Here is a 26,197-nt window from a genome sequence, read left to right on the forward strand (position 1 = left end):
TAAAAAGAGAATGAGGTGATTAAAAAAAGATAACATAAAAAAACAAGTTAGCCTTGTGTTGTGTTCAGTAATCAACTATGTATTTATTAGTATACAGATGAGATTAGTATACAAGAAATGTAGCAAACCTGGTTATGTATCTATTTAAAAATTAGGCCAACAACAGATCTCAAACTGAAATGAGAATATAGTTATCAGAGTTTCTATTCTTTAGGGGATTCAATAATTTAAAGATTCAAAATTAGAATTTCATTGATCAAAACTTCAGCTGAAACATTTAATAATACTTTTAATATTGGCAAGCAGGTATTTTAAATGCTATGCCTTATTTTACATTAAGGTAACATCCTAGGCAAAATTATATTAAGCAACCCCACTATAGGTCTTCCAAATACCCCCCGCCCACAAGATTGCTAGGATTTGACAGAGGGCAGAATATTCACCTGGTTTGTTCAGAGAAGCTGTAAAGGCCTGTTGTATCCCACTGATCTATCGTATTTGGTGTACTCAGTCCCCAAATTTCAGAGCAAGTGCTGTGCATAAATTGAAAAACAAAAAATTGATGTGAACATGGAAGCATGGTTATTCAAAATACCATGATGTAAAACATGAAAAATGTACAGAATACTTCCTTCACTGAGAAAATATACATTGCTTCATGTTTTCACAGCATTTAGTACTGATTTCTATATTTTCTATATGAAGGAAGCCAATAAAATGGAACATGTGACTCCAGATAAGTTATGATTATGTTTTTAAAATGTGAACACCAATGCTCTCTAGCTTAATGAAATCATACCTATAATGTCCTTTTCAATTTCCTCTACTCACAACAAAAGATCTAATACCTATGTCATTAGCCTTACTAACAGTGCTTTATTTTATAATCCAGTTTTAAAAAAAACTTATCTAAACACAAATGTCAACTCATATTTTAAATACAGGAAAAATTCCAATTAAAACAGACATATATCTACAGTTAAGATGTTCAAGTTATTTGAAATACTTATATATTCAGTTTTACAGAAATTATTGGTCTTTTATCACAACAAAGGACAAGGAAGTAGATTTTGAAATCATTCTAATGTAGCATACCATCTTAAAAGTTTTAAGAAAGTTCTATAAGGACTAAAGATATGTGAAAGCACCAAATTCTTAAAAGATAGTATGAATATGAAAAATTTGTTGTATCTAGTTTTTTGTTGTTGTTTTTTAATCAGTATACCCGAAAGCCACAGAGCAAAAAGAGCTCAACATTTTTCTCCCACATTCCTTTTCAGAACCTGGGCAGTCTAGAGATAATTTTCCCTGTTTCCCCTGTTACTATTGCATTTCACAGTAACTTCTCATCCAGGGGAGAAGGGAAGAAGAGGAGCTTAAAAGCTGTCTAGAATGAACTCTTGACCACCAAAGTGTCTCAGGTCCTAAGTTTTACTTCAAAAAATTAGAGTCAAAAAAGGTAATTAAATTCCAGATGTACACACTACTAATGAACACTTCAAAGGCAATAGTGAAAAGTGCTGTCTTCCTGTGGCTGGGCAGCACACATCCATCACGTGGGGTGCTGGGCCTCTTGCATAACCACTGGGATGCAAAAACATCTCATGCCATGCTTTGGGGCTACAGTAACTGTAATTCTAGACAGTTTAAGAAAATGTATTTTTGGACACTCTCCAGCACCTTGAGATATTTTAAAGATTCTCTGGGTTCTTAGGCTGCAGACATCTATCTTTCATTTCCCAAGCTGCAAGTCAGAAAAAGCCCAAAACCTGGAAGATAATTTAGAATTTTTCTTCCCCCGACCCCTAAATGTATACTGACTAAAAAACTATAAAATAAATGGTTCTTTTATTTAAGATAGTTGTCAAATAGCTATTGGAACAATATAGCACCATGTAGTTTAAATTACGATAAAAGCAACTAAAGTCTAGAGTCTTATGAATCTAAATTTAAACCTCAGAAGGAACAGGATACAACTTACTCTTCTTTCTTGGACAATAATTCAAGAAAGGTAATTAACAAAAGATCAGACGAAGGGGCTATTCTGCTCTTATGAAGACCAGGCTGAACATTTTACTCCAATAACTCTGGCACTGACACAAGAACCAGAATCTAAAAGGGCATGAAGAACTAAAGTTGTGCGTTATTCAAGCTTTGTTAAAAACATGCAATCAGTTTAGAGGCAAACAGACCTAAATCCCAACTTTAACTCTGATACTTTCCAATTGCCATCATAGGGTATTAAGCCTCAATTCTATCCACTTTTATATCTCTCTCACAAAATTGGGAAGTTTATTTGAAAATAAATTTACTTCTAGTTAGTAAAATTTTTGCTTGGTTATATAGGAAAAAATATTTTTAAAACGAATTAATTTATAATAAAATATACAAAGCACCTAGGAATAATGTAACTATAAATGTGTCAAAACTACAAAAGTAACATTTTAATTATCAAAGAACACAAAAGTAAACTGAACAAAGAAAAATACATCTTCCTACAAAGACAACACCATAGTGACATCAATTCTGCCCAATTTATATATTCAATGCAATCTAAATTAAATGTTAATAAGTTTTTAACCCAGACAAAATTATTCCAAAAATAACATACCAAAATAAACAAGAATGATCAGGAAAACTCTGACAAAGAAGAGTAGAGACTGGCCCTACCAAATTCTGAAACGCATTAAATCCTCAACAATGAAAGCATTATGCAATTAGCAAAAGAATACACAAGGAAAACAGAAAAGAAGTTCTGCCTTTGAGTATAGCCTTTATTAGGCAAAACTTCCTTTGGATAAAAAGGATAGCCTCTGAACGTAATAAAATCAACTATTTGAAAATATAATAAAATCAACTACCTGAAAATAGTTGATACCAAAAACAAATAAAAATGGAAATCAACCTTTGTAAGAGAGAAAACGTATTAAATGAGAACTGCGTTTGTGGCTTTGTACCACCAGTGGCACCCACGGTCTAAGCTAGGCAGGGTAATTAGACCTTAAGCAGAAAACTGCGTTTTACTGACCAGCAGAATCAGACAAGGGAATTGGAAGGGGGCTGGAAAAAGAACAGGAAAATCCTGTAAGGAAGGGGCAACAGGGGGAAAAACATCAATATATGTGTGAACTCTGCCCAAATCCTTGTTGACCCCTAAATTACACATGCAGGAGAGAAGGTGGGAGACTGCTGAGAACCAGCACTTGGAAGTCCGAAAGAACTCAGCTGAGATTTAAACTGTTACTTACATCAGAGGCAAACAATCTGGACAGTGAAGCCACCCAAAACTATCAACACTCTTCAGAGGAAGATAACAGAATTTAGAGTCTCTACAATGTTCTGTCCCCCAAATCCACTATAAAACCACAAATTACTAAACATGTGAAGAAATAAGAAAATGTTACCACTTAAGTCAAAAGAGAAAAGAGCCAGCAGAAACAGACCCCCACCATGAACTATCAGACAAGGTTTTACAGTAACTATTATGAATATGTTCAAGGACTTAATGAAGAGATGGGAATCTCAGCTTAGTAATAGGATCTATAAAATGAACCAAATGGGAATTCCAGAACTGAAAATTACAAAATCAGAAATAAAGAATTACCCTGACTGTTGGAAGAAAGAAGAGACAGTGACTTTAAAGATGGATCAATAGAAATTACCTAACTAGGAAAAAACAAATTAAAAAGACTGTATAAAAAAATAAACAGTCTCAGTAACTTGCAGTCCCAGAAAGAGGGGAAGCAAGAACAGACCAAAAAAAATATTTAAAATAATAATAGCTGTAACAGTTTACAAGTATGTCCATGTTAGAGTCTCATGCAAAGTCCTGCAGTTATCATCCTATATAATAAAAGGCTAATATGCAAATTGACAGAACGGGGGAACGGCTGGTGCTATGATGTGCACTGACCACCAGGGGGCAGACACACAAAACAGGAGCTTCCCCCTGGTGGTCAGTGCGCTCCCACAGGGGGAGCACTGCTCAGCCAGAAGCCCTGAGCCAGGATCATGGCTGATGAGCGCAGTGGCAGTGGCAGGAGCTTCTCCTGCCTCTGTGGCAGTGCTAAGGATGTCCAACTGTCAGCTTAGGCCCACTCCCTGTGGGAGCTAAATTGGGTCTAAGCGGTCAGTCAGACATCCCCAAGGGGTCCCAAACTGTGAGAGGGTGCAGGCCGGGCTGAGGGAACCCCCTGAGTGCACGAATTTCGTGCACCGAGTCTCTAGTCATCTACACTAATAAAAGAGAAACATGGTAATTAGCGTACAACCCCTACCCTTCCCATTGGCTAATCAGCATATCCTTATGCAAATTAACTGTCAGCCAAGATGGCAGCTGGCAGCCATGCACTGAAGCAAGCAGGGAGGCTTGCTTGCTCCAGTGACGGCGAACTCCAACGTTCCCCGCCTCACTTGCCGGCCTCTCAGCTGCAACTCTAAGCAACTATGTACTATGTTGCAAATAAGAAGCTAAACAAAACCCCAGAAACCTGCTTTCATTCAGCCGGGATTCAGCCAGCCAGACCGCAACATTGTATCGATGCTTTCAGCAGAGAGGCCTCAGAACTAAAGCTGGCCCAGAATAAAAAAAAAAAAGAGCGGTTGGGAGCTTCAGTCACCCGCTTCCGGAAAACAGCCCTCAGCCCCTCACCCAGACTGGCCAGGCACCCCAGTGGGGACCCCCACCCTGATTCAGGACACCCTTCAGGGCAAACCAGCCAGCCCCTACCCATGCACCAGGCCTCTATCCTATATAGTAAAAGGGTAATATGCCTCCTGGCACCGGGATCAGCGGAGCAACAAGGCTCCCGGCACCGGGATCAGCATGACAGGGGGCAGCGCCCAAACCCCCTGATCAGCCCGGCTCTGTGCCTGACAGGGGGGAGCTCCCCAACCCCCTGATCGCCCTGCGGCTCTGTGTGTGACAGGGGGCGGGGCCACAATCTCCCTATCCACCCTGCTCTATTTGTGACGGAAAAGGCGCCCCAACCCCCTGATCAGCCCTGCTCTGTGCCTGATAGGGGGAGCTCCCCAATCCCCTGATTGCCCTGCGGCTCTGTGTTTGACAGGGTGCGGCGTCCCACCCCCTGATCGGCCCTGCTCTGTGTGTGACAGGGTGCGGTGCCCCAACCCTCTGATCGGCCCTGCTCTGTGCGTGACAGGGGGTGGCGCCGCAACCTCCCCATCGACCCTGCCTTGAGTGTGACAGGGGGCGGTGCCCCAACCCCCCAATCGGCACTACCCTGAGCGTGACTGAGGGTGGCATCGCAACCTCCCGATCCGCCCTGTTCTGTGCATGATGGGGTGGCGCCCCAACTCCCCAATCGGCCCTGCTCTGAGCCTGACCAGGGGATGCACCTAGGGATTGGGCCTGTCCTCTGCCACCCGGGAGCAGGCCTAAGCCAGCAGGTCGTTATCTCCCGAGGGGTCCCAGACTGCGAGAGGGCACAGGCTGGGCTGGGGGACCCCCCCCCCCCCAAGAGTGCACAAATTTTTGTGCACCAGGCCTCTAGTCCTATATAATAAAAGGGTAATATGCAAACTGACCCTAACAGCAGAAAAACTGGGAATGACTGGTCACTATGACACACACTGACCACCAGGGGGCAGACGCTCAATGCAGGAGCTGCCCCCTGGTGGTCAGTGCGCTCCCACAGGGGGAGCTCTGCTCAGCCACAAGCCAGGCTGATGGCTGCCAGTACAGCGGTGGTGGTGGGAGCCTTTCCCACCTCCTCAGCAGCGCTAAGGATGTTCGACTGCAGCTTAGGCCTGCTCCCCACTGGCAAGTGGACATACCCCGAGGGCTGCCGGGCTGCCAGAGGGATGTCTGATTGCCATCTTAGGCCCAATCCCCTGGGGAGCAGGCCTAAGCCAGCAGGTGGACATCCTCCGAGGGGTCCCACACTGCAAGAGGGCATAGGCCGGGCTGAGGGACCCCCCCCCCCCCCAGTGCACAAATTTTTGTGCACCAGGCCTCTAGTATATAATAAGAGGGTTATGCTAATTAGCCTGGATATGCTAATCAGGCATGACCAGCATGCAAACTGACCATCACTCCAACACAATAAGAGAGGGATATGCTAATTAGCCCTGATATGCTAATTAATCATGACCAGTATGCAAATTGACCACCACTCAAACACACAAGATAGCCACCACAAGATGGCCGACAGGGGAGGGCAGCTGGGGGGGACCAGGCCTGCAGGGGAGGGCAGTTAGGGGTTACCAGGCCGGCATGGGAAGGCCGTTGTTGGGGGACCAGGCCTGCAGGGGAAGGCAGTTGAGGGTGACCAGGCCTTCAGAGGAGGGCAGTTGGGGACAATCGGGCTGGCAGGGGAACAGTTAGGTGTCGATCAGGCTGGCAGGGAGAGGTTAGGGAGTGATAAGGTTGGCAGGCAGAAGCGGTTAGGGGCAATCAGGTAGGCAGGCAGGGCGAGTGGTTGGGAGCCAGCAGTCCTGGGTTGTGAGAGGGCAGTCGGACATCCCTCGAGGGGTCCCAGATTGGAGAGGGTGCAGGCTGAACTGACGGACATCTCCCCCCCCCCCGCCCCGCACAAATTTCATGCACCAGGCCTCTAGTCTGTATAGAATGTAATTTCTTAAAGGCGGATTATCCCCTATCAACTCTGTAACTTTCTTGCTTACATAGACTGAATTAAAAAAAAAAATTCTGGTTGGAATAGCTATTAAAATTATCAGGATACTAATATGCCAAAGAAGTCTGTATGGCCTACGGTGTATTAATTAATCATGGACTAACCAGGTGGCTTGGTAGTAAACCTGGCAGAAATCCATACAGAATTTCCCTCGTATCACTTTTACAGTATCAGTAAAATTAACATATTAAAGCTTTTTTTCAGCTAATAAACTGACTTTTGAAAACTGAAGTTAAAACTTTAAATCTAGTGTACAATTTACCAACTATTACATGCACGGTATTTTACACACACATCTACATTAACATTTTGCACTTTGGTCCAAACAGACATTATGTTTGTTAATTGACATTCTTTCTGTATTAAGGACATGTATATGTATTCATGTACTTGTTATCAGGATATGAAAAAGAAGCAATGAGAAGAACTAAGTTAAAGAAAGTAACACTGGCTTTGAAGGCTCATACCATAGAATCATATAAATCATTTAAAAAGTGCCCCTGTTCCTGCCATATTTGCATGATTTAAGACAGCAATTACGTCTTAATAATTTATTATTTTTCATGACCTTCTAGCCTAAAGAGTATATTTCTTCTACAAATCAAAAGGAGCAAGAATCTAGGTTGTCATTGTGGAAAGATTATAAAGCATGCTGAACACTGAGTAAAATTAAAGGGGTTAATAAATTAACAGAATGGTATACACAAAAGAAACTTCATTTGAGTCTTCAGCTCTTTTTTACTAATGTATTCATGAAATATGACCCATCTACAAAGTAATTTGTAACTACTCATCCATAATTATTTCTACTTACAACAAAACAGTACTTTCATTTTAGATATGACTAAATAATTCAGAAATCAAGAGCTGATCATGATAATAAAAGGAAATCTCTATAATTACATGTCCTATATCTATGTCTGTGTACTTCCTCACCACTATACAGCTGAAGGATGGGGAATGGAAAACAAGAATATGCCTACCTTCAGATAGTTTTTTTTACCTTCCATCACCAAGAAAGAAGCTTTGGGAACAACCCTGTCCTTAACAAATTAGCAAAGATAGAAGTAAACAATTAAATTTTCATTGGCTACAGGAAACTTACCTCAAAATTTCCAAACTTATTTTGAGCTTTTGTTATGTACCTGGAACCATTCAAAGTGCTTTACATGTATTATGTGATCCATACTCACATCAACCTAAAGTGAATTAACATGACTGCTATTTTCAAATAAAGAAATAAAATAACTCAGTCACAGAGCTATTGAGATAAGAGCCAGGATTTGTATCTGGCTGGCTTAAGAGCCTACATTTTTCAAGGTACACTTCTGCAAAATGATGGCTTAAATTTCAAACTTGTATAGGAGAATGTAATGACTATTATTTTATTATCCTTGATACTCTGACATTTGGGATTAAGAGAGATTGCTCCTCTCAGGGCTAACTTCTAGAGATAGCAAACTCTTTTTTGATAAGTTTTGTAAAACCTTGAGATATTTTATTAACAACTTAATTGCAATTTTAAGTAAATAAGCTTACATTAAATCCACTTGCCATCACATTTTAAATAATTTTGTTTAAACTATGGTTTGGATTTATCCATAATATACCTTTTTCACCCCATTCCCTACCCTTTACAGTCTATAATTATCTTTAAAGACATTTAGTAGTTAATAAATCACTAATCATCTAACATAATATAACTATTATACTACTGAAAACAAAGCAAACTTTATAAAATATATGGCACCAAAGTATAGTGTAAGAAGCTTAAATTTTTTGATAGACACAGGCAATATTAACAAATCTACATTTCTACAATATAAAGGTAACACAAAGTTAGACAAGCAAGTTTCTAAGCTTCAAGGAACTTTTGATGGTAAAACACAAGATAATGTAAAGGACAACCACCACTTTGCTTTCATAGAATTAAAGGGTAGAAAAATACCTTTTAATGATGAAATAGCCTAGAATATGAAAAAGTCTCTAAAAGGCTACAAAAAGTAGAATAGAAAGTAAGGAAGAGAGATCTAAGTTGACCTCCACAGTTTAAATACCCATGTCTGTGAATTTTAATCAGTAGGTTGCTACTTACTATGCTTTCTTAAAAGACAGGATTGCATAGCCTTACTCTCAGGCTCTGCTCTGTCAATAATCTCTCAGCAAAGACAATTTGAGCCTTAGATGAAGCTGGGCAAAAATATGGCTCCATGCCTTCTGGATCACATCCCTTTGATGAGGGAGACAACATACTCTAACTGCCTCACAGCCATACTCTTGACAGTCTCACAACCATTTTCCTCACTGCAGCCAGATGCTATACTTAAAATTAATCTAATTTCTGAGTCTTCTTTTCCTAAGACTCTTCAATGAATCCACCCTCACCCAACCATATTCAGGTGCAGTGTAAACTCCTCAACGCACTGTAGTTCCTTATAAACACATACATAAACTCACTCCTGCCATGTCCCCGCTCCCACTTTACACTCCCAGGACACAAACTAACTTAGAACCCTTCACCAGCCCTTCCCTACCACCACACTCTCAATACCACAGTGCTACTCTGGATGAATTGGGATTCTTCCAACTAAATTCCTCCCTTACATGCATCAAAATTCAATCCAGGCACCAATCTTCCTCCAGAAGAAAACTTTCCACAAGCCACAAAGTAGGCAAAGTTCCCCTCCTTTGGACATAGCTCCCTGAGCAAACATCTTTCATAACACCTACTACACAAAATTATCTTTTTTTTGTATTTTTAAAGTTTGTCTCCCTTAACAGAAAGTGGCTCAAGTGTAGAAATTATATTTTAACTCCAATGAGGAAGAGCCTATCATACATGTAGTGGCTATTTGAAAAATGTTTACTGAATTGAAATGCTGGGTGCTACACAATGAAAACTTAACAAACATAGCTTGACTTATTCTTAGCCAATTCATTAGCAAGTCCTATCAGTTGTAATTCCAAAATACATGCCAAATTCATTCACTTCACATATGCTCAGCCACCGCACCAGTCCAGCCTGCCGAATCTCATTTAGATTCCTATAATAGCCTCCTAATTTCTCTGCTTCCAGACCCACCATTCATTTTAAAACACACACACACACACACACACACACACACACACACGCACCACAATCCCCACCACCATGTCCCCAGCAGTCTTTGTAAAAGTGTATGTAAAAAATCCTCTAAAAATGGATTTAAATTTTAGAAATCCATTAAAATCCTGATATGCTTTCTATTAATTTTATACTAAAATTCAAACTCCCACAGTGCCTTACAATGCACTATATGATCTGACTCCTTCCAAGTTTTGTACTCATTCTGTATTACTCCAACTCTACGGGGCTCCATTACAATAATTTTCCATCTCAGAGTCTTTACACCAGCTCTTTCCTCTGCCTAGAAGACGCAATCCTCAGCTAGCTTGGTACTTCTCAAAGCTTAGGTTAAAACATCACAATCCAATCCAAAGCGGCTTTTTTTATCCCTCAATCATTGTCTTTTTTGCACTCATTACCAAATTATATTTTCCACTTATTTATTGTATATATCAATTCCTCAAGAGGGCAGAAACTTGGTGTTTTGTTCATCACTGTATCTCCATGTGCCTAGAAAAAGTACCTTGCACACATCAGGTACTCATAAGGGTTTGTAAAACAAAAGAATAAAACAAGAAAAATGACTCTTATTTAAGATATACATGAAACAAGGTAAAAGAAATGAATAAATAATCTACCAAACAGGAAGGAAACATTCTACTCTTAGTATTTGCAAGTAGATAGGCTGGTTGTTACTGGATCTATTATCAACAAGTACCCAGAGTGTATTTCCAAAAGCTTATTGAAAACATGTCAAGTGGAATGGCTTCATGTGCTATACCCATATGCCAGCCCATGTGCATGACACGGCAAACAATCCTTTTATGCAGACACTCCCAAAAGCCCTGTAATGTACATAAAAAGGAATGAAACACTTAAAAAACATCTACTACATTATTTAAAAAATAAACAGTATTTCTCACAGTGGTACTTATCTATAAATTATTAAATTGACACTAAAACTTGACCTCTTACTAGATAAGTAATGGGTCCTTCCAATACAAGAGGTAGGTCTTCAAGACATGTCTAACATCTAAGAAGCTGCCTTACATACTGTAATCTTTTAGAAGTAACACTACAACTCAAACAAAATAATACATAAAATTGAACACAATGGTAGTAAATGGTAGTAGCCTCTTTCAACTCCTTACTGAGTGAAGTTTTAACCAAGGGGGAAGAAATGTGTCTAGCAGTACTGCACCAGAGGTAGAAAAGCACTGAATCTTTACTCAAATGTCACTCAATCACAGAAATTAGATAAAACCCATGGAAGCATTTAGGCAACAAAGGCAAATGACAGTGAAGATAAAACTTAATATAATGGAAGTATTTTATTTTGCTTGATTAAACCTCACTGTTCAAGAAAATGACTTGTAAAGTAAGTCTAAAGAGTACAACAAAATTAATACAACCGGCTAAAAATAGCTGTCCTATTTTAGTAATTACTATTTACAGGTGTCTTGAAAGTAACAAAATTTCAATAATTCTCCTTCAGATTCCTTTAAGCAATTTTCAACAGGATGACCATCAAATTTCTGATCTGACAACACTTACCTTGGTATGGTGACACATTTAGTATTACAATTTTGAGTGGTGATAGCTTTCTCAAGCTCATCTAATCGTCCTGTTTTCTTTAGCTTCTTCACCAAACTTTTAACTGCTTTCTCACACCACTTTTCTTCCTGTCCATTCTGCTCTCCTCCACCTGCTCCTCCGGATCCACCAGCTGATTTCTTCCATCCCAGCAGTCTCTTCACAACTGGTGGAGTGAATGGCAAGATGGACGACATATTCTTACTAAAGGCAGCAATCCACACTAAGGAAATAGCCTTCCTTTATCTAACCTAGAAAAGATATGGAAAAGGTAATTTAGAGGGGAACTTTAAAATCAAGTAATTATTTCAACATGGTATCAAAAGCAAATTACAAAATGAGATAGAAATTCAAATTACTACTTTCACAATAGATTTTTCAGAAGTTCTCTTCTTCACCCATTAAAATATCTTAACTAATTTAAACAAACTATGGAAATAAACCCTTTTACAAAAGACAAATGTTATAAGTGAGTAAATATAATAATTTTACAAATAAAATATTTATCAATACTAGACCAGTTAATCACTATTAATACTATATTAACTTTTAATAGTGTCAATAATCAAAATACTTTCACCAAAAGAAAAGCTTTTTCTCACTTTTTAGAACTTCAATCTAATTTTCAAAACATTTCACAAAAATATTTTTTAAAAATTTACAAGCCACTCTCCCCGAAGTTTTGAATTTTCATAACTGACTTGGTATCATGAAACAAAATCTAAAGTTATAAGAAGGGAAAGTGTAAAATATATAACAAGAATCCTATATAATAAAACACTAATATGCAAATTGACCAAATGGCAGAACGACTGGTTGCTATGATGTGCACTGACCACCAGGGGGGAGACGCTCACCGCAGGAGCTGCCCCTGGTGGTCAATGCGCTCCCACAGGGGGCGCGCAGCTCAGCCAGAAGCTGGGCTCATGGCTGGTGAGCACAGTGGCAGTAGCCTCTCCTGCCTATGAGGCAGTGCTAAGGAGCCACGAGCCCAGCTTCTGGCTGAGCAGCGCTCCCACAGGGAGCGCAGCAGCGGTAGCGGGAGCCTCTCCCACTTCCGCAGCAGCGCTAAAGGACCCCTAGGGGGATGTCCGTCTGCCGGCTTAGGCCCGCTCCCTGCTGAGGGGTCCTGGACTGCATGAGGGTGCAGGCCAGGCTGAGGGACCCCCCCCACCCTCAGTGCACAATTGTTGTGCACCAGGCCTCTAGTAAAGAAAGAAAGGTAGACAGAGATATAAAGAAAAGGTTTGGGACCTGGCCTGTGTGGTTCAGTGGTTGAGTATCAATCTATGACCTAGGAGGTCACGGTTCCATTCCCAGTCAGGGCACATGCCCTGGGTTGCAGGCTTGATCTCCAGTAGGCAGCCGATCAATGATTCTCTCTCATCATTGATGTTTCTATCTCTCCCTCTTTGGTTCACTTTTACATCCCTTCAGAAAATTTTTAATTAAGCTTTTTTTAAAAAATATATCTTATTGATTTTTTACAGAGAGGAAGGGAGAGAGATAGTTAGAAACATCGATGAGAGAGAAACATCGATCAGCTGCCTCCTGCACATCTCCTACTGGGGATGTGCCCGAAACCCAGGTACGTTCCCCTGACCAGAATCGAACCTGGGACCCTTCAGTCCGCAGGCCGACGCTCTATCCACTGAGCCAAACCGGTTTTGGCTTAATTAAGCTTCTTCTAAAAAATATATTTTCATTTTTAAGTAATAATGTGCATAGTGAGTATAGTCAAATATAATTGCTCTTCTCACACCAAGATACAAGTTTTTAAAATCTTAAAACTTTTATTTAATCTTGCTATTTATAACTCAGTATAGTAGTCTCCCTAACCACCCCACCCCAACCCCTCAGACCCCATCTGCAGTTTCACTTTCCAGGATTTCAGTTACCCACAGTCAACAGTAATCCAAAATTATTAGATACATGATTCCAGAAATAAACAATTCATAAATTTTAGGTTGCATGCCATTCTCAGTAGGGTGAGAAAATCTAGCACTGTCCCACTCTGTCCCACCCAGGATGTGAATCATCCTTCTCTCCAAAATATCCACAATGAATACTGTCCCCACCCCCTGGTCACTTAATAGCTATCTAGGTTATTAGATCGGTTATTAGAAAGAGAGAAAGAGAAAGAAACCACATTCATATAACTTTTATTATAATATATTGTTATAATTGTTCTATTTGATTACTTGTTATTGTTAATCTCTTATTATGTCTAATTTATAAACTTTATCATAAGTATTGAGTATGTATAATAGGAGAAGGTAGTACACACACACACACACACACACACACACACACACACTAGAGGCCCAATGCACAAAATTCATGCAAGGGGCTCAGCTTCATCCGGAAGGTCATCCGGATGGTAGTTCTGCTGTTCGGTGTAATCAGCATATTAGCTCTTTATTATATAAGGGGGAGAGAGAGAGAGAGAGAGAGAGAGAGAGAGAGAGAGAGAGAGAGAAGGGGAGAGAAAGTGAGTTCAGTACTACCTGTGGTTTCAGGCATCCACTGGGGGGGGGGGGGGGTGTCTTAGAATGTATTCCCAATGGATTGGGGGGGGATTACTGTAATAGACTTATAATGGTATCCTTTAAAATATCAAGTTTAGGTATTATCTGTTCATTTTTCAGTGGAAAATGAGGATTTACACCACAACCACTCACATTCCTCCAACCTTTAAGATAATTAACTCCCAATTGTAGTTCTGTGCCTGATGAGATTAGCAGTAAACTACTACTTAATCATATTTCCCTTTTTGTACAACTCTTTTTCCCCCTTGAGTTAATTACCTTAGTTTTTTATTGCTTAGTTTTCTATGTACCTACCACAACAAATTTTTTCCCATACTCTTCACAAGCCCCTCAATTAAATTTTAATGCTAATGACTTTAATCTCAAAGAGACAAGATCACTGACCACTTCAGGACAGAAGTGAAAAGTTAAGATTTGAGATGAAAAATATTCAGAAACCTAGTTCTGAGAAATACTAAGGAGGAATAGTTCCACCATAAGAGAAACCAGCCTACCTTTAATAAATCTTAATAGTAACATGTAGGCTGACAAGATATATTAGAATTCCACAGATTTCACAGAGCAAATCACTCATTCCCACAGGTCTTCACCAAAGTGCTTGAAAGTATGGCCAAGATTGGGGGACAGAGCTGGAAAGCTGAGAGAAACCCTAAGAAGCTTATCGTCTCCCTCAAATGCAATAAATCTGTCCTCTGATGGGAGGAGAAGTATGGGATGAGCAAAAGTGAAAACAAAAAATCATTCCAAAAAGAACCATTTCCACCCAGATCCTCTGCACATTATTACCAGGGCAGGTAGGTTTGCTGAGAGAAAACCCTGGAAGACATTACTGGTAGAGAGGGTATCACAATCGACACAAAAAAGCCTGGGGCAGGGCTAAAGAGTACAAAGAACTCCAGAATGACCAAAGAACAGACAGCTAGGCTGTAAAGCAGAGAAAACGCCGAAAGGTCCCAAAGCTGATGGCTCAGATATAAAGCACAAAGAAATAACTGAAATTACAATCAGACAACAAATCTTGCAGAAAGTGAAAAGCCCTAATCCTGCTCTCAAAGCACTTAAAAGAAGTCAAACTAAAGTTTCAAAAAAGCCCAGAACTAGCTCCACTATTCATCTTATTGACTTAGCCCCACTATCAGACTAATATTAGAAACTAGAAGCCCGGTGCACGAAATTTATGCAAGATGCAGTCCCGAGGCCTGGCTGGCGATTGAAGTGCGAGCATCTGGTGTGGATGGGTAGGTCCCAGCTGACCTCTGGGCCCTGGGCAGCACCTGGGCCCCCGGGCACCCCCTTCCACCTGAGTCACAGCGCCCAAGTCCCCACACAGAGATGCAGTGAGCGCGACCGGACGCCATGGGCCAGGGCACAGCATGGGCCTCTGGGCCGCCCAGCGGCACTGCATGGAAGCCGGGTGGGCAGTGTACTCTCTCCCGGCCAGCCTCACAGATCGGCCCCTGCAATCCTGGCAGCTGTGGCCTGGCTCACCCAGAAGATGCCCTGCAGGTGCAGGGTGGGCTCCTCGCTGCAGCCCGGCACCTAAGCATAGGGGCTTCCCCGGCGCACGAGCCCTGGAGTCCCAGGGGGAAGGTAGCAGGGGGAGTGAGAATAAGCTTGGCGGACACCAGCATTTTCACCACACCTCTGTTCCTATTATCCCCGCCCCTGACAAGAGGTCTCAGCATGTCTCAGACACCCGCCATGTTCCACACCGCCCCCTGGTGGTCAGCGCACATCATAGTGAGCTGCTGAACTCCCGGACTCCCGGTGGAACAACCACCTGAGGGGACAATCTGCATATTAGGCTTTTATTATATAGGATGATGGCCCATTTTCTGGAAGTAAATAACGTTTTACTTCAATCTGTACTATTTTTATACAAATATTTGGCACTCAAACAATTACAAGACAGAGAAGAGCAAACCACAGTCAAAAGATGAAATTATAAAACTCACAAAACTCAACATTTTATCAAATGTAAATTACAATTTTAAAAAAAGTATCAGGACAAATACATTAAAAAGTTCCATGATAATTTAAATGGATTTAAGAATTTCTCAAACCTTTAAAATGTCAATGCATACTGTAAATTTCAGAAGAGAGGAGGTTGTAGTTGACTAAAAATGGATGCCTAGGGGCATCTGCCCACAACTTGTAGGTAGCCTCTGCAGGCATACTTACACAAATGTTGGGAAACAGGGCCTAGGGAGCTATGGGAAATATTTACAATTATTTGACATGTTATCCAATCACAAACTTATTGTGGGACACTGGTGATAAGGCTGCTGTACTAGAGCTATACATTTTCTTTTTCTTTTTTTAAAAAAATATATTTTATTGATTTTTTACAGAGAGGAAGGGAGAGGGATAGAAAGTTAGAAACATCGATGAGAGAGAAACATCGATCAGCTGCCTCCTGCACACTCCCCACTGAGGATGTGCCCACAACCAAGGTACATGCCCTTGTACCTTGAGCCAAACCAGTTAGGGTGAGCTATACATTTTCTTAAAAAAGAATTTTAAGTATAATTCTCAAAAAAGGACTTTGAATTCTTAGAGAACCACAACAATTACAATTTGACAGCAGCACTGTTATCTAGTGGTAGACTAGAATGCACATGAACAAGCTCGCGCTCTCTCTCTCTCTCTATATATATAACAAATGTATGTTAATTAACCAGGACGCTGTAACGGGTCGACCGGACAGGAGGTTGAGCGCACGTCAGGGGCGGGGCAGCAGGGGCCTCCGTGCACCTGCACCTACACTGGGGGAGGGCCTGATCAGCAGCGGCCGCAGCTGCTTCAAGGGCTGGAGAGGGAGGCAGGGCTAGACAGGAGGGTGGGCGGAGCCGCGAGATTTCGAATCGCGCTGAACTCCTAGTCCTATATAGTAAAAGCCTAATATGTAAATTGTCCCTTTGACCAGGAGTTCGACTACTCACTATGATGTGTGCTGACCACCAGGGGCCAGCACGGAACATGGCGGGTGTCGGCGATGTTGCGCTGGCAGCAGGTGGCAATGGAGGTGCTGCCAGCTCCAATGGGCCCCAACAAGAGTGGGACCATGGTGGGTTGATGGAGCAGGTGAGCAGGTGGCGTCAGGCCAAGGTGAGTGCAAGCGTGGCCCAATAGCCCTGCCGACTGCCCTGCAGATGGTGACCAGCAGCGGTAGCTGGGGGTGGAGCCACCACCCAGCTCCCAGGCGCTGAGGGAGCCAGGCAGGGGCCTGATGACTCAGGTGGAGGGGGGCGCACCTAGGGGCCCAGAGGTCAGCTGGGACCTGCCCTTCCACGCCAGACACTCTGGCTTCAATCGCCAGTGAGGCCTAAGGACCACACCTGTGCACAAATTTCATGCACTGCGCCTCTAGTAGTATATAAAACTACAACTTGACAAAATAAAGCAACCAAAAAATTCCATGAAATACATGTAATAATCCACCTAAGCAAACACTTAGGACTATCAAGAAGCAAAAGGTATACTTGGCTACCTTTGGTCTCTGCTAAATTCCTACTGTCACAAATCATACTGTGCAAGAAGCAAGCCAGCTATATAAACCTCAATACCATGTGACACAGTCTTATCCAAGCACAGAGAATATGCTGATGAATTCAACCTTTGGAAGGGAGAGGTATTGCAAAAGTGACACCAGAGCAAAAGTCTGAAGAAAGAAAGAATACACAAGGCAGAAAGTTAATTTTTTAGGGACAAGGAAATGTTTTGAATATGAAATATAAGAGAGTAATGTGGTAGGAGATAGGGGAGAGGAAAGCTAGTCAGATGAAAAAGCTGAATACAGAAGTTAGAGCTAATGATAGGACTATTCATTATTTTAGAGAAAATTCACATTGTTACTGAGCAACTGGATATGGGCAGTTTAGGGAAAAGGAGGACTCAAAGCTAACTGCTGCTAACTAATGTAACTGAGCAGCATGTAATGGTACACTAATCACTATTTGGAACACAGAAAGAAAAGCAAACCTGAAGGATACAGTTACAGCATCAGTATTATACATGCTTTGATATAAGCGTTCATGTTCATCACATGGCCAGAAAGCAGAGGCTCAGAAGAGAGGGTGGTCAGCGCACAAATAAAAGTGTGTGCCCAAGCAAGGCGGAGACAACTAGTCCTGCAGAAAAGCAGAGCATCCAGTCTCCAAGCTTGGTTTGGAACAACTCTCTGGGTCCTGTTGCCGGCCCACACCAATCTTATCCTTAGAACAAAACTCTGAATTACATGAAGGATCCCTATTCCTTGTGAAAAACTGATTATGACAAGGACAATATAAGAATCATTTTATGTAAAAGTGTCAATCTTTGACTCAATCTATTCATGAGAATTCAGCCTAAGAAATGAATAAAATTTAAACTTTTGTATAACCAGCAAAAATGAAAAAAAGGGATTCCCAGTGTTAGACTCTGAGTTAACAGATTCTCTGATACACTTTTGTTAGGAGAATGTTTCTGAAGGGTTGAGATATATTCTTGGGGATCTAATTTTTCTATAAAACCTTTTAAATTATTTTTCTTGCCCTAACCGGTTTGACTCAGTGGATAGAGTGTCGGCCTGAGGACTGAAGGATCCCAGGTTCGATTCCGGTCAAGGGCATGTACCTTGGTTGCGGGCACATCCCCAGGTGGGGGTGTGCAGGAGGCAGCTGATCGATGTTTCTCTCTCATAGATGTTTCAAACTCTATTCCTCTCTCTTCCTCTCTGTAAAAAATCAATAAAAAATATTTTTAAAAAAATAAATTATTTTTCTTTATGGAAATAAAAACATGAAAAGTTTAAGGCTATTCTGGGTCATTTGAATGACCTCATGACCTATTACTGTCACATGATTTCAGTGTCCCATGCCTTAGAACAGCAGTTATAACCACTTTGGAACTATGTGATCACTTAAAGTTAGCAGCCTTAAGTTATTTCTTAGTAACCATGGCTGCCTGACATCTGGCTAATTATCTCTGGAGAATTTTTAAATTATGCAATAAAATAATATTTTTCAGTAATGCTGATAATGCTTTTTTTTTTAATCAATTGAGCATTTTAAATATCTAAGGATGTTTAGCCAATAGTTTTGAAATGTAAACAGATTGAATTTAGGCTTTTACAAGGAATCAATGTCAATATGTTCTAAGATGAAGACAAAATGAAATAAGAAAACTAAATTTATGATCAAGTTGTTGAAATGTGAACGAGTCATTTACAGACTATACAGATTTCCTTCACTAGTGTGGCAGCAAGCTCTGTACTGAAGTTAGAATTTTTTTTCAACATCTGCAAGAATTGAAAAATAAGTTGATACTAATTCTGTTCCTAATTCCAGCACTAAGTGATACTTAGATAATTCAGGTTTCAATAGAATAGGAAGACTTTATCTTTACAGCTAAATAAGAAAGCTTATCAAGTGATACCTTAGTAAAATTGGGATTATAAGATTACTCACTGGAAAGTTTCAGTTAAGTAAGAGGTCTGATTATCCTGAACTAGCAGATAAAACATTCAAGTTATTAATAATTGTGTAAGTTTTACAATTAGCATGCTCTATGGTTTATTAAACTATAGTTCATATTCTTTGCAAAGTCATCAACTGTGCTTTCCTTTACTTACTATTTTTATTCTGATACTAGTGGCCCGGTGCACGGATTCATGCACATTGAAAGGAAATTAGAAGAAATAACATGATATAACAACAAAAAAGACATGATATAAAAACATTGATAAAAACAATGACTGATAAATTGATTAAACTTATTCTAATATCTCCCTGTATACCACATTAAGAGTAAAAACACTTTCAGAGTGCTTAACTAATTTCCCTTGTGATGAAGTATTTACAACTTTAACATCACACAGTCTTTGAACTCGAGAGAAAGCAACATATAACTGACCATGTCCGAAAATGGGTTCAGGTAGGAATATTCCCACTGTCTAGATTGGCGCCAGCGAGAGCCTTATATGTATCGCGCATCATTTATTTTTAAATTGCCGGTGCGCGTCATATGTACCGGCCGGTCGGTTGGTTGGTCAGATGGTCATACAGTCGATCACGTAGCCTTTTATATATATATAGATTATATATATAGATAAACCCTATCAATGTATATGTATTTCAAAAAAATCTCCAAATCTTTGGAATATTTATTTTACTTTGTCTTTTAGAACGCAATTTTATATTTTAACCATGGTATTTATTTTATGATACAACTTAGCTTCTTTTCAAAGAAACCCCTTTCTGCACCCAACTACAGTAGGAAACATATACTAAATGCTAACTATATGACACAGTCTAAGAGTCAGGTAAGCATTAACTCATTTAATTCTCATCAGAATCCAGTGGAATAGGTACCATCTATAATAATAAAAGCGTAATATGCTAATTAGACCCGACGTCCTTCCGAATGACCTTCTGGATGAGGGAAGCCCGGTCCCAGGTGCCTGCTGGCAGACGGAGGGAAGCCCGGGTCCCGGGTGCCAGAGGGAAGCTGGTGCAGGCAGCCAGAAGGCAGGCCTACTCTTGCACAAATTTCATGCATCGGGCCTCTAGTTAATTATAAATGAGGAATCTAAGGCATGAAAAAGTACCCTGATGTTATAAAGATACTAGAGGCCCGGTACACGAAATTCATGCACAGGTAGGGTCTTTAGGCCTGGCCAGGGATCAGGGCCGATCAGGTTCCCCGCCTCCAAGCCTCCCCGCCTCCTCCTTCCCTCACTCACTCAGTGCCCCGCCACCCCCACTGGTCACCCACCATGTTCCACGCTGCCCCCTGGTGGTCACCGCACATCATAGCGAGCGATGGAACTCGTGGTCTCCCGGTCAAACTCCCAAGGGGACAATTTGCATATTAGTCTTGTGTTATATAGCATTCCCCCTATGTATTCTCACAGACATTTTAGTTTTATTTTTCACATTTAGGTTTCCAACATATCAGGAATTTGTTTTTATTTAAGGGGTGAGATAGCAATCTAAACATCTCCTATAAGGACAGACTATTTTATCAGCACTTAAATAATTTACCTTTTCTTTAATAATTCATAATGCCACTCCTGTCACATATCAAATCCCTGTAAAATAAATGTCTGATTGGGGGCTTTATAGTCTGTTCATTGCTGTACTTGTTCACACCTATAATATCACAGAATTTTAGTCATTGCTTCTCAAGAGTATTGATATCTGCAGAGTGAGCCCCTTTCCTTTCTTCTCAAATTTATGTTGGTTATTTTAAGTTTAGCTTTTCAAATCCCACCAAATTTAGGATTTTTAAAAAACATATTTGTATTGTTTTCAGAGAATGACTTTAATGTGCTCAAATTTATCAATTTAAATTTGAGCACATCAATTTAAAATCTTATATGATATATACTTGTGTACCTTCTTAAAAAATCTTCCATATGCTGTCATCTTTCAAAAGTTATAGTCTAAAGTTCTCTTTCACATCTGCATTTTGTGTGTGGTGCAAGGCAGGTATCTTCTCCTCCCCAGCAAAGATAATAAACTGAATCTTTTCTCCTACTGATTACAATGCTATTTGTGTTTCTGAGCTTGGCCCCCCGCCCCCCAATTAGTCTATATCTGAGGCAAATACTATGGCTTAACTACTAAAGATACAGAATATGTCTTCCTACCTGATAAAGTAAATTCTCTTTCACCTGCTGGGATTTTAATTGGAATGACACTGAATTTACAAACAAGTGGAGGAAAACTGACAGATTTATGGTAATGTGCCTTCTAGTCATAAATACAAGTACATCTTTTATAATTTGAATTATACGTGTCTTATTTTCTCCACTCAGATTCCACACATGTTTTTGTTTTATTTCTTCCTAGGGATTTTGTAGTTTGTGCTGCCATTTTAAACGGTGAGATTTTTTTTTTTAATGTTTGCTGCTGATACATACACATGCCTTGGTTTTTACATACTGACTTTTTTAATCAACTTCATTGATGCACAGCTATCTATGAACTAGAAAGTGGCCCTCACCAGAAACCAAATCTGCTGACATCTTGAACTTCCCAGCCTCCAGATGTTAAGTATATAATTCAATGAGTATTAATAAATGTATACCTCCATATATCCATTGTCCCAATCAAAACAGAGTAATTCCACCATCTCAGAAAGTTTCCTTGTGTCCCTCACAGTCAATCTACTTTCCTACCCCAGGCAATTACTGATCTGACTTCCACCAAGGTAATTTTACCTGTTCTAGAAATTCATATAATTGAATGATATTATATGTACTCTTCTGTGCCCTTTTTTTTTTTAACCATCACCCTCATATTTATAGTTTCTAAGAATTTTGGTCAAAAATACACTAAATTTTACCATGTCTTTTTCCCTTTGCCCAGCTAGGGTTTTCACTTGGATTTTGCTTTTTTCTTTTTGGTTTTTTACTTAACTTTATTTTGGTGGTGCTATGAATTTAAGTTTTTAAACTATAATCTAGTCAAGATTCTCATATGGGTTTTTTTCCCTTTGGTGTGTTAATGTGATGACCTTCATTTACAGGTTTTCTAACATTTAATCATCTTTACATTCTTGAGGTAACCCTTATTAGTCATGGTATTTTTTTTAACAAATACTAACATTTTATTACCTAAAATTTTTATTGCCATCTGAGATGTGGACTATACATTTTCCCTTCTCATAATACCCTTGTCCTGTTGGAGGTATCAAGATTACAGTAGACTTGCAAAATGATTTTTTTCTATAATATTTTGTATTCTGATTGGAATTACCGACTCCTCATGTTCTGTAGAATTTGGCCATTTGGGGTTTTCACTTGGGTTTTACTTATTTGGGTTTGGATTTTTACTTAATTTTCTTTTGGTATAGGTAGATTTCTAATGAATTTAAGTTGTTAAGTTACAATCTAGTCAAGTTTCTTATTCTTAAGCCAATTTTGGTAACTTATTTTGCTAGAAATTGTCTCTTCCACTTTTAAATTAAAGGTAGAAAACTTCTTAGTGTTCTCAGTTTCAAAATCTGTTTGCTGTAGTCATAACCCTTCTTTATTTCTAATACATCTATAATCTTTTTTTTCTCCACCAATCTTGGCAGTCTTTTCAACTTAGCACCCTTGGTTTAGTTGCTCCAATAATATATTTTTTCATTAATGTTTCTCAACTTAATTACCTTCCTTTTTCTAACTCATTACATTGTATACTTAACTCATTAATTTTTACTTAGTTCTTCACTAATAAACATTTAAAATTCTATATAAAGATTCCCAAATGGGACTTTTGCTGTATCTAGTTTTGACAGGTAGTATTGTCATCATTCTGTTCTAAACACTTCCTAATTTTTATGAGTTGTTTCTCATCTCATAAATTCAGAAATATACAACTTCAGATTTGGGAGTTGTTGCTATTCTCCTGTTATATTTCTAACTGAATTGCACTAGGATCCAAGGATATGACTTATAAAATGCAATTAGGAATTTGTTAACATTTGCTTTGAGGTCTAAGTACATAAACAATTCTTATAAAATTTCATGAGTACTTGAAAAGAATACATGTTCTGTAATTGTTGCATGCTTGCTAACTGTACCTTCTAATCCTTTAAAACCTTATGCATATATGTATATATTTTAATATATTTTTATTGATTTCAAAGAGGAATGGAAAGGGCGGGGAGAAGCAGAAACATCAATGATGAGAGAGAATCATTGATCGGCTGCCTCTGGCTAGAACAAAACCTTATATTTTTAATCTACTTTTCTTAAATTACTGAGAGATGTGTTAAAACTCCTATGATTATACAGTTGTAGACTTATCCTTGTAATTTTGCCAACTTTACTATATAGATTGCTATAGACTTAATATTTGTGTCACCCTTCCTCTAAACCAGCCGTGGGCAAACTACGGCCCGCGGGCCGGATCCGGCCCGTTTGAAATGAATAAAACTAAAAAAAAAAAAAAAAGACCGTACCCTTTTATGTAATGATGTTTACTTTGAATTTATATTAGTTCACACAAACACTCCATTCATGCTTTTGTTCCGGCCCTCCAGTCCAGTTTAAGAACCCATTGTGGCCCTCGAGTCAAAAAGTTTGCCCACCCCTGCTCTAAACCCATGTTGAAACCTAATCCCCAATGTGATGGCTTCTGGAGGTGGGGCCTATGGTAGGTGATTAGGTCATGGATGGAGTCCTCAATGAATGGGATTAGTGCCCTTTAAGAGACCAAGGCGCTCTAGCTGGTTTGGCTCAGTGGATGGAGCATCAGCCTGCAGACTGAAGGGTCCGGGGTTCAATTATGGTCAAGGGTATATGCCTGGGTTGTGGCTTGATCCCCAGTAGAGGGTTTGCAAGAGGCAACTGATCAATGATTGTCTCTCATCATTGATGTTTCTCTCTCTCCCTCTCTGAAATCAATAAAAATAAAATTTAAAAAAAGAGACCAAGGAGTTTGCTTGCCCCCTTCAGCCTTATGAAATTACAACAAAAAGACAGCTGTCTATGAACTAGGAAGTGGCCCTCACCAGACATCAAATCTGCTGGCATCTTGAACTTCCCAGCCTCCAGAGCTGTGAGATATAAATTTGTTGTTTATAAGACAACCAGTCTATGGAATTCTTATAACAACCCAAATGGACTAAGACACAGATTATGCCTAGTGTATATCTTTAGTCATTCCTTTATTTTAAAATTATATCATCATCCTTTTAGGTGTGTCTACTAATAAAAAGCATTTTGTTAAAATTTTTAATTTTTCATTCTCAGGGTAGGGAAAATGCAGAGGAAGAAGGCAGGAGAGAAGCCTGAGAAGGGCAGTGCGCTGGAGCCACAGGAGTAATGGAAGGGAAAGATCTAGTCACAGCGCTGAGAAGCCATCAAATGAAGAAGCTGCAGACCTCCCAACAAAGCCTATAACATATGATATCCAAGTCTGGATTTGCCATAGGTAGTCAGACAACAAAAAAAGCCTCAGCCATATCCATCAAACTTGGATCAAGTAACCTAGAGAAAATCTTCCAACTCTTTCTCCAAAAACCCTTTCAGTAGCAGCAGCTTTTAATGAACATGAAGATAGCGAATCCGAGGAAATTTCTCCAAGAAGCAAAGATGGGGATGAAGAATATTTTTATTAGTAGACACAACATTAGGGATACACCAACATCAGCAGGACCACATTCCTTCAATAAAGGAATGCATGGGTTTTCTGATAACCAGAAGCTATGGGAGCAAAATATAAAAAGCTCATCCTGGGAATTTCCATGACCAAGATGATCAAATGATATGTTTTGAAACTGGTATGTAGGGTGGGAGTCAAGTTAAAAGGAACAGTTTCCTTTTTAAAGAATGCCATAAGACTATCTTTGGAGCCTCCTTTTTTTTAAAGACTGAGTGGTACACTAATAAATGAGTTTGAAATGTGACATAAATTACGTTTTATATACAGATTTTAAGACATTTGCTGCCGAGGCCGGTTTGGCTCAGTGGATGGAGCGTTGGCCTGCGGACTGGGGGGTCCCGGGTTCGATTCTGGTCAGGGGCATGTGCCTTGGTTGCGGGCACATCCCCAGTGGGGGGTGTGCAGGGGGCAGCTGATCGATGTTTCTCTCTCATCGATGTTTCTGGCTCTCTATCTCTCTCCCTTCCTCTCTGTGGAAAATCAATGAAGTATATAAAAAAAAAAAAAAAAGACATTTGCTAATTTTGTAGTTTCATGTGATTAGTATCTAAAGGTTATAGATAATTAAATCAGAAATGATTTATTAAAAAAAATTATTCTCCTTTACCAGCAAGTTCATTTTGAATTTCTGTATTAGGCTTATGGAGATATTTATTCTCTATCAACTCATTTTGTGTTATCTAATCCCTATGCATTTTTCTTTATTTTTTTCTCCTTTCCCACCTCTACTGAAATGATCAAATTTTCTTCATTTACACCCCCTCATCCCCACTGACTTGGGAGTTACATATGCTGTATCAACTCTTTCAGAGTTATCCTTAAGACATTTTCCATGGGAAACTTGAATCAGTGGGTTACAGGTGAAGACAGTAGCCTATTTTAAAAAGCCATAATAAAGGAATTTAAAAAGAAAAGACAATCTCACAAGGACAGGGATAAGAGTAAGGAGGAAATGAGCAAAATTTTGGTAACTGGAAAATGGATGGATGAGTAATAACTGAACTACTAAGCGAGACTACTAATTCTAGGCTAGCTGTAGGTAAATGTCCTAATTTATAGGACAGAATCCTCAAAAGGTGAAGTAACAGCTCCAGTCATCGCGGGAACTGAGGGGAAGGAGATGAAATACGCAGGATTGGGTGAGAGATACTTGAG

General features: G+C 39.7%; 1 protein-coding gene across 4 annotated transcripts in view; it reads right to left on the reverse strand.

Moving 5' to 3' along the window:
• SMAD2 (SMAD family member 2) overlaps positions 1–26,197 on the reverse strand; it is a 60,240-nt gene that overhangs the window by 21,166 nt on the left and 12,877 nt on the right. For 3 of the 4 annotated variants that reach the window (XM_070421117.1, XM_070421116.1, XM_070421114.1), the window contains 2 exons: positions 11,317–11,606; positions 444–533 (listed from right to left, as the gene is read on the reverse strand). In XM_070421117.1, coding sequence (XP_070277218.1) covers positions 444–533; positions 11,317–11,552 — 326 coding nt within the window. In that variant the 5' untranslated portion in view covers positions 11,553–11,606. The remainder of the gene's footprint in view (positions 1–443; positions 534–11,316; positions 11,607–26,197) is intronic. The other variant, XM_070421118.1, reaches the window with a different exon arrangement.

This window comes from Myotis yumanensis, unplaced genomic scaffold (genome assembly GCF_028538775.1).
Source record: "Myotis yumanensis isolate MYYU_CA2020_CCGP unplaced genomic scaffold, mMyoYum1.0.hap1 SCAF_7, whole genome shotgun sequence".
Lineage (NCBI taxonomy): Eukaryota > Metazoa > Chordata > Mammalia > Chiroptera > Vespertilionidae > Myotis > Myotis yumanensis.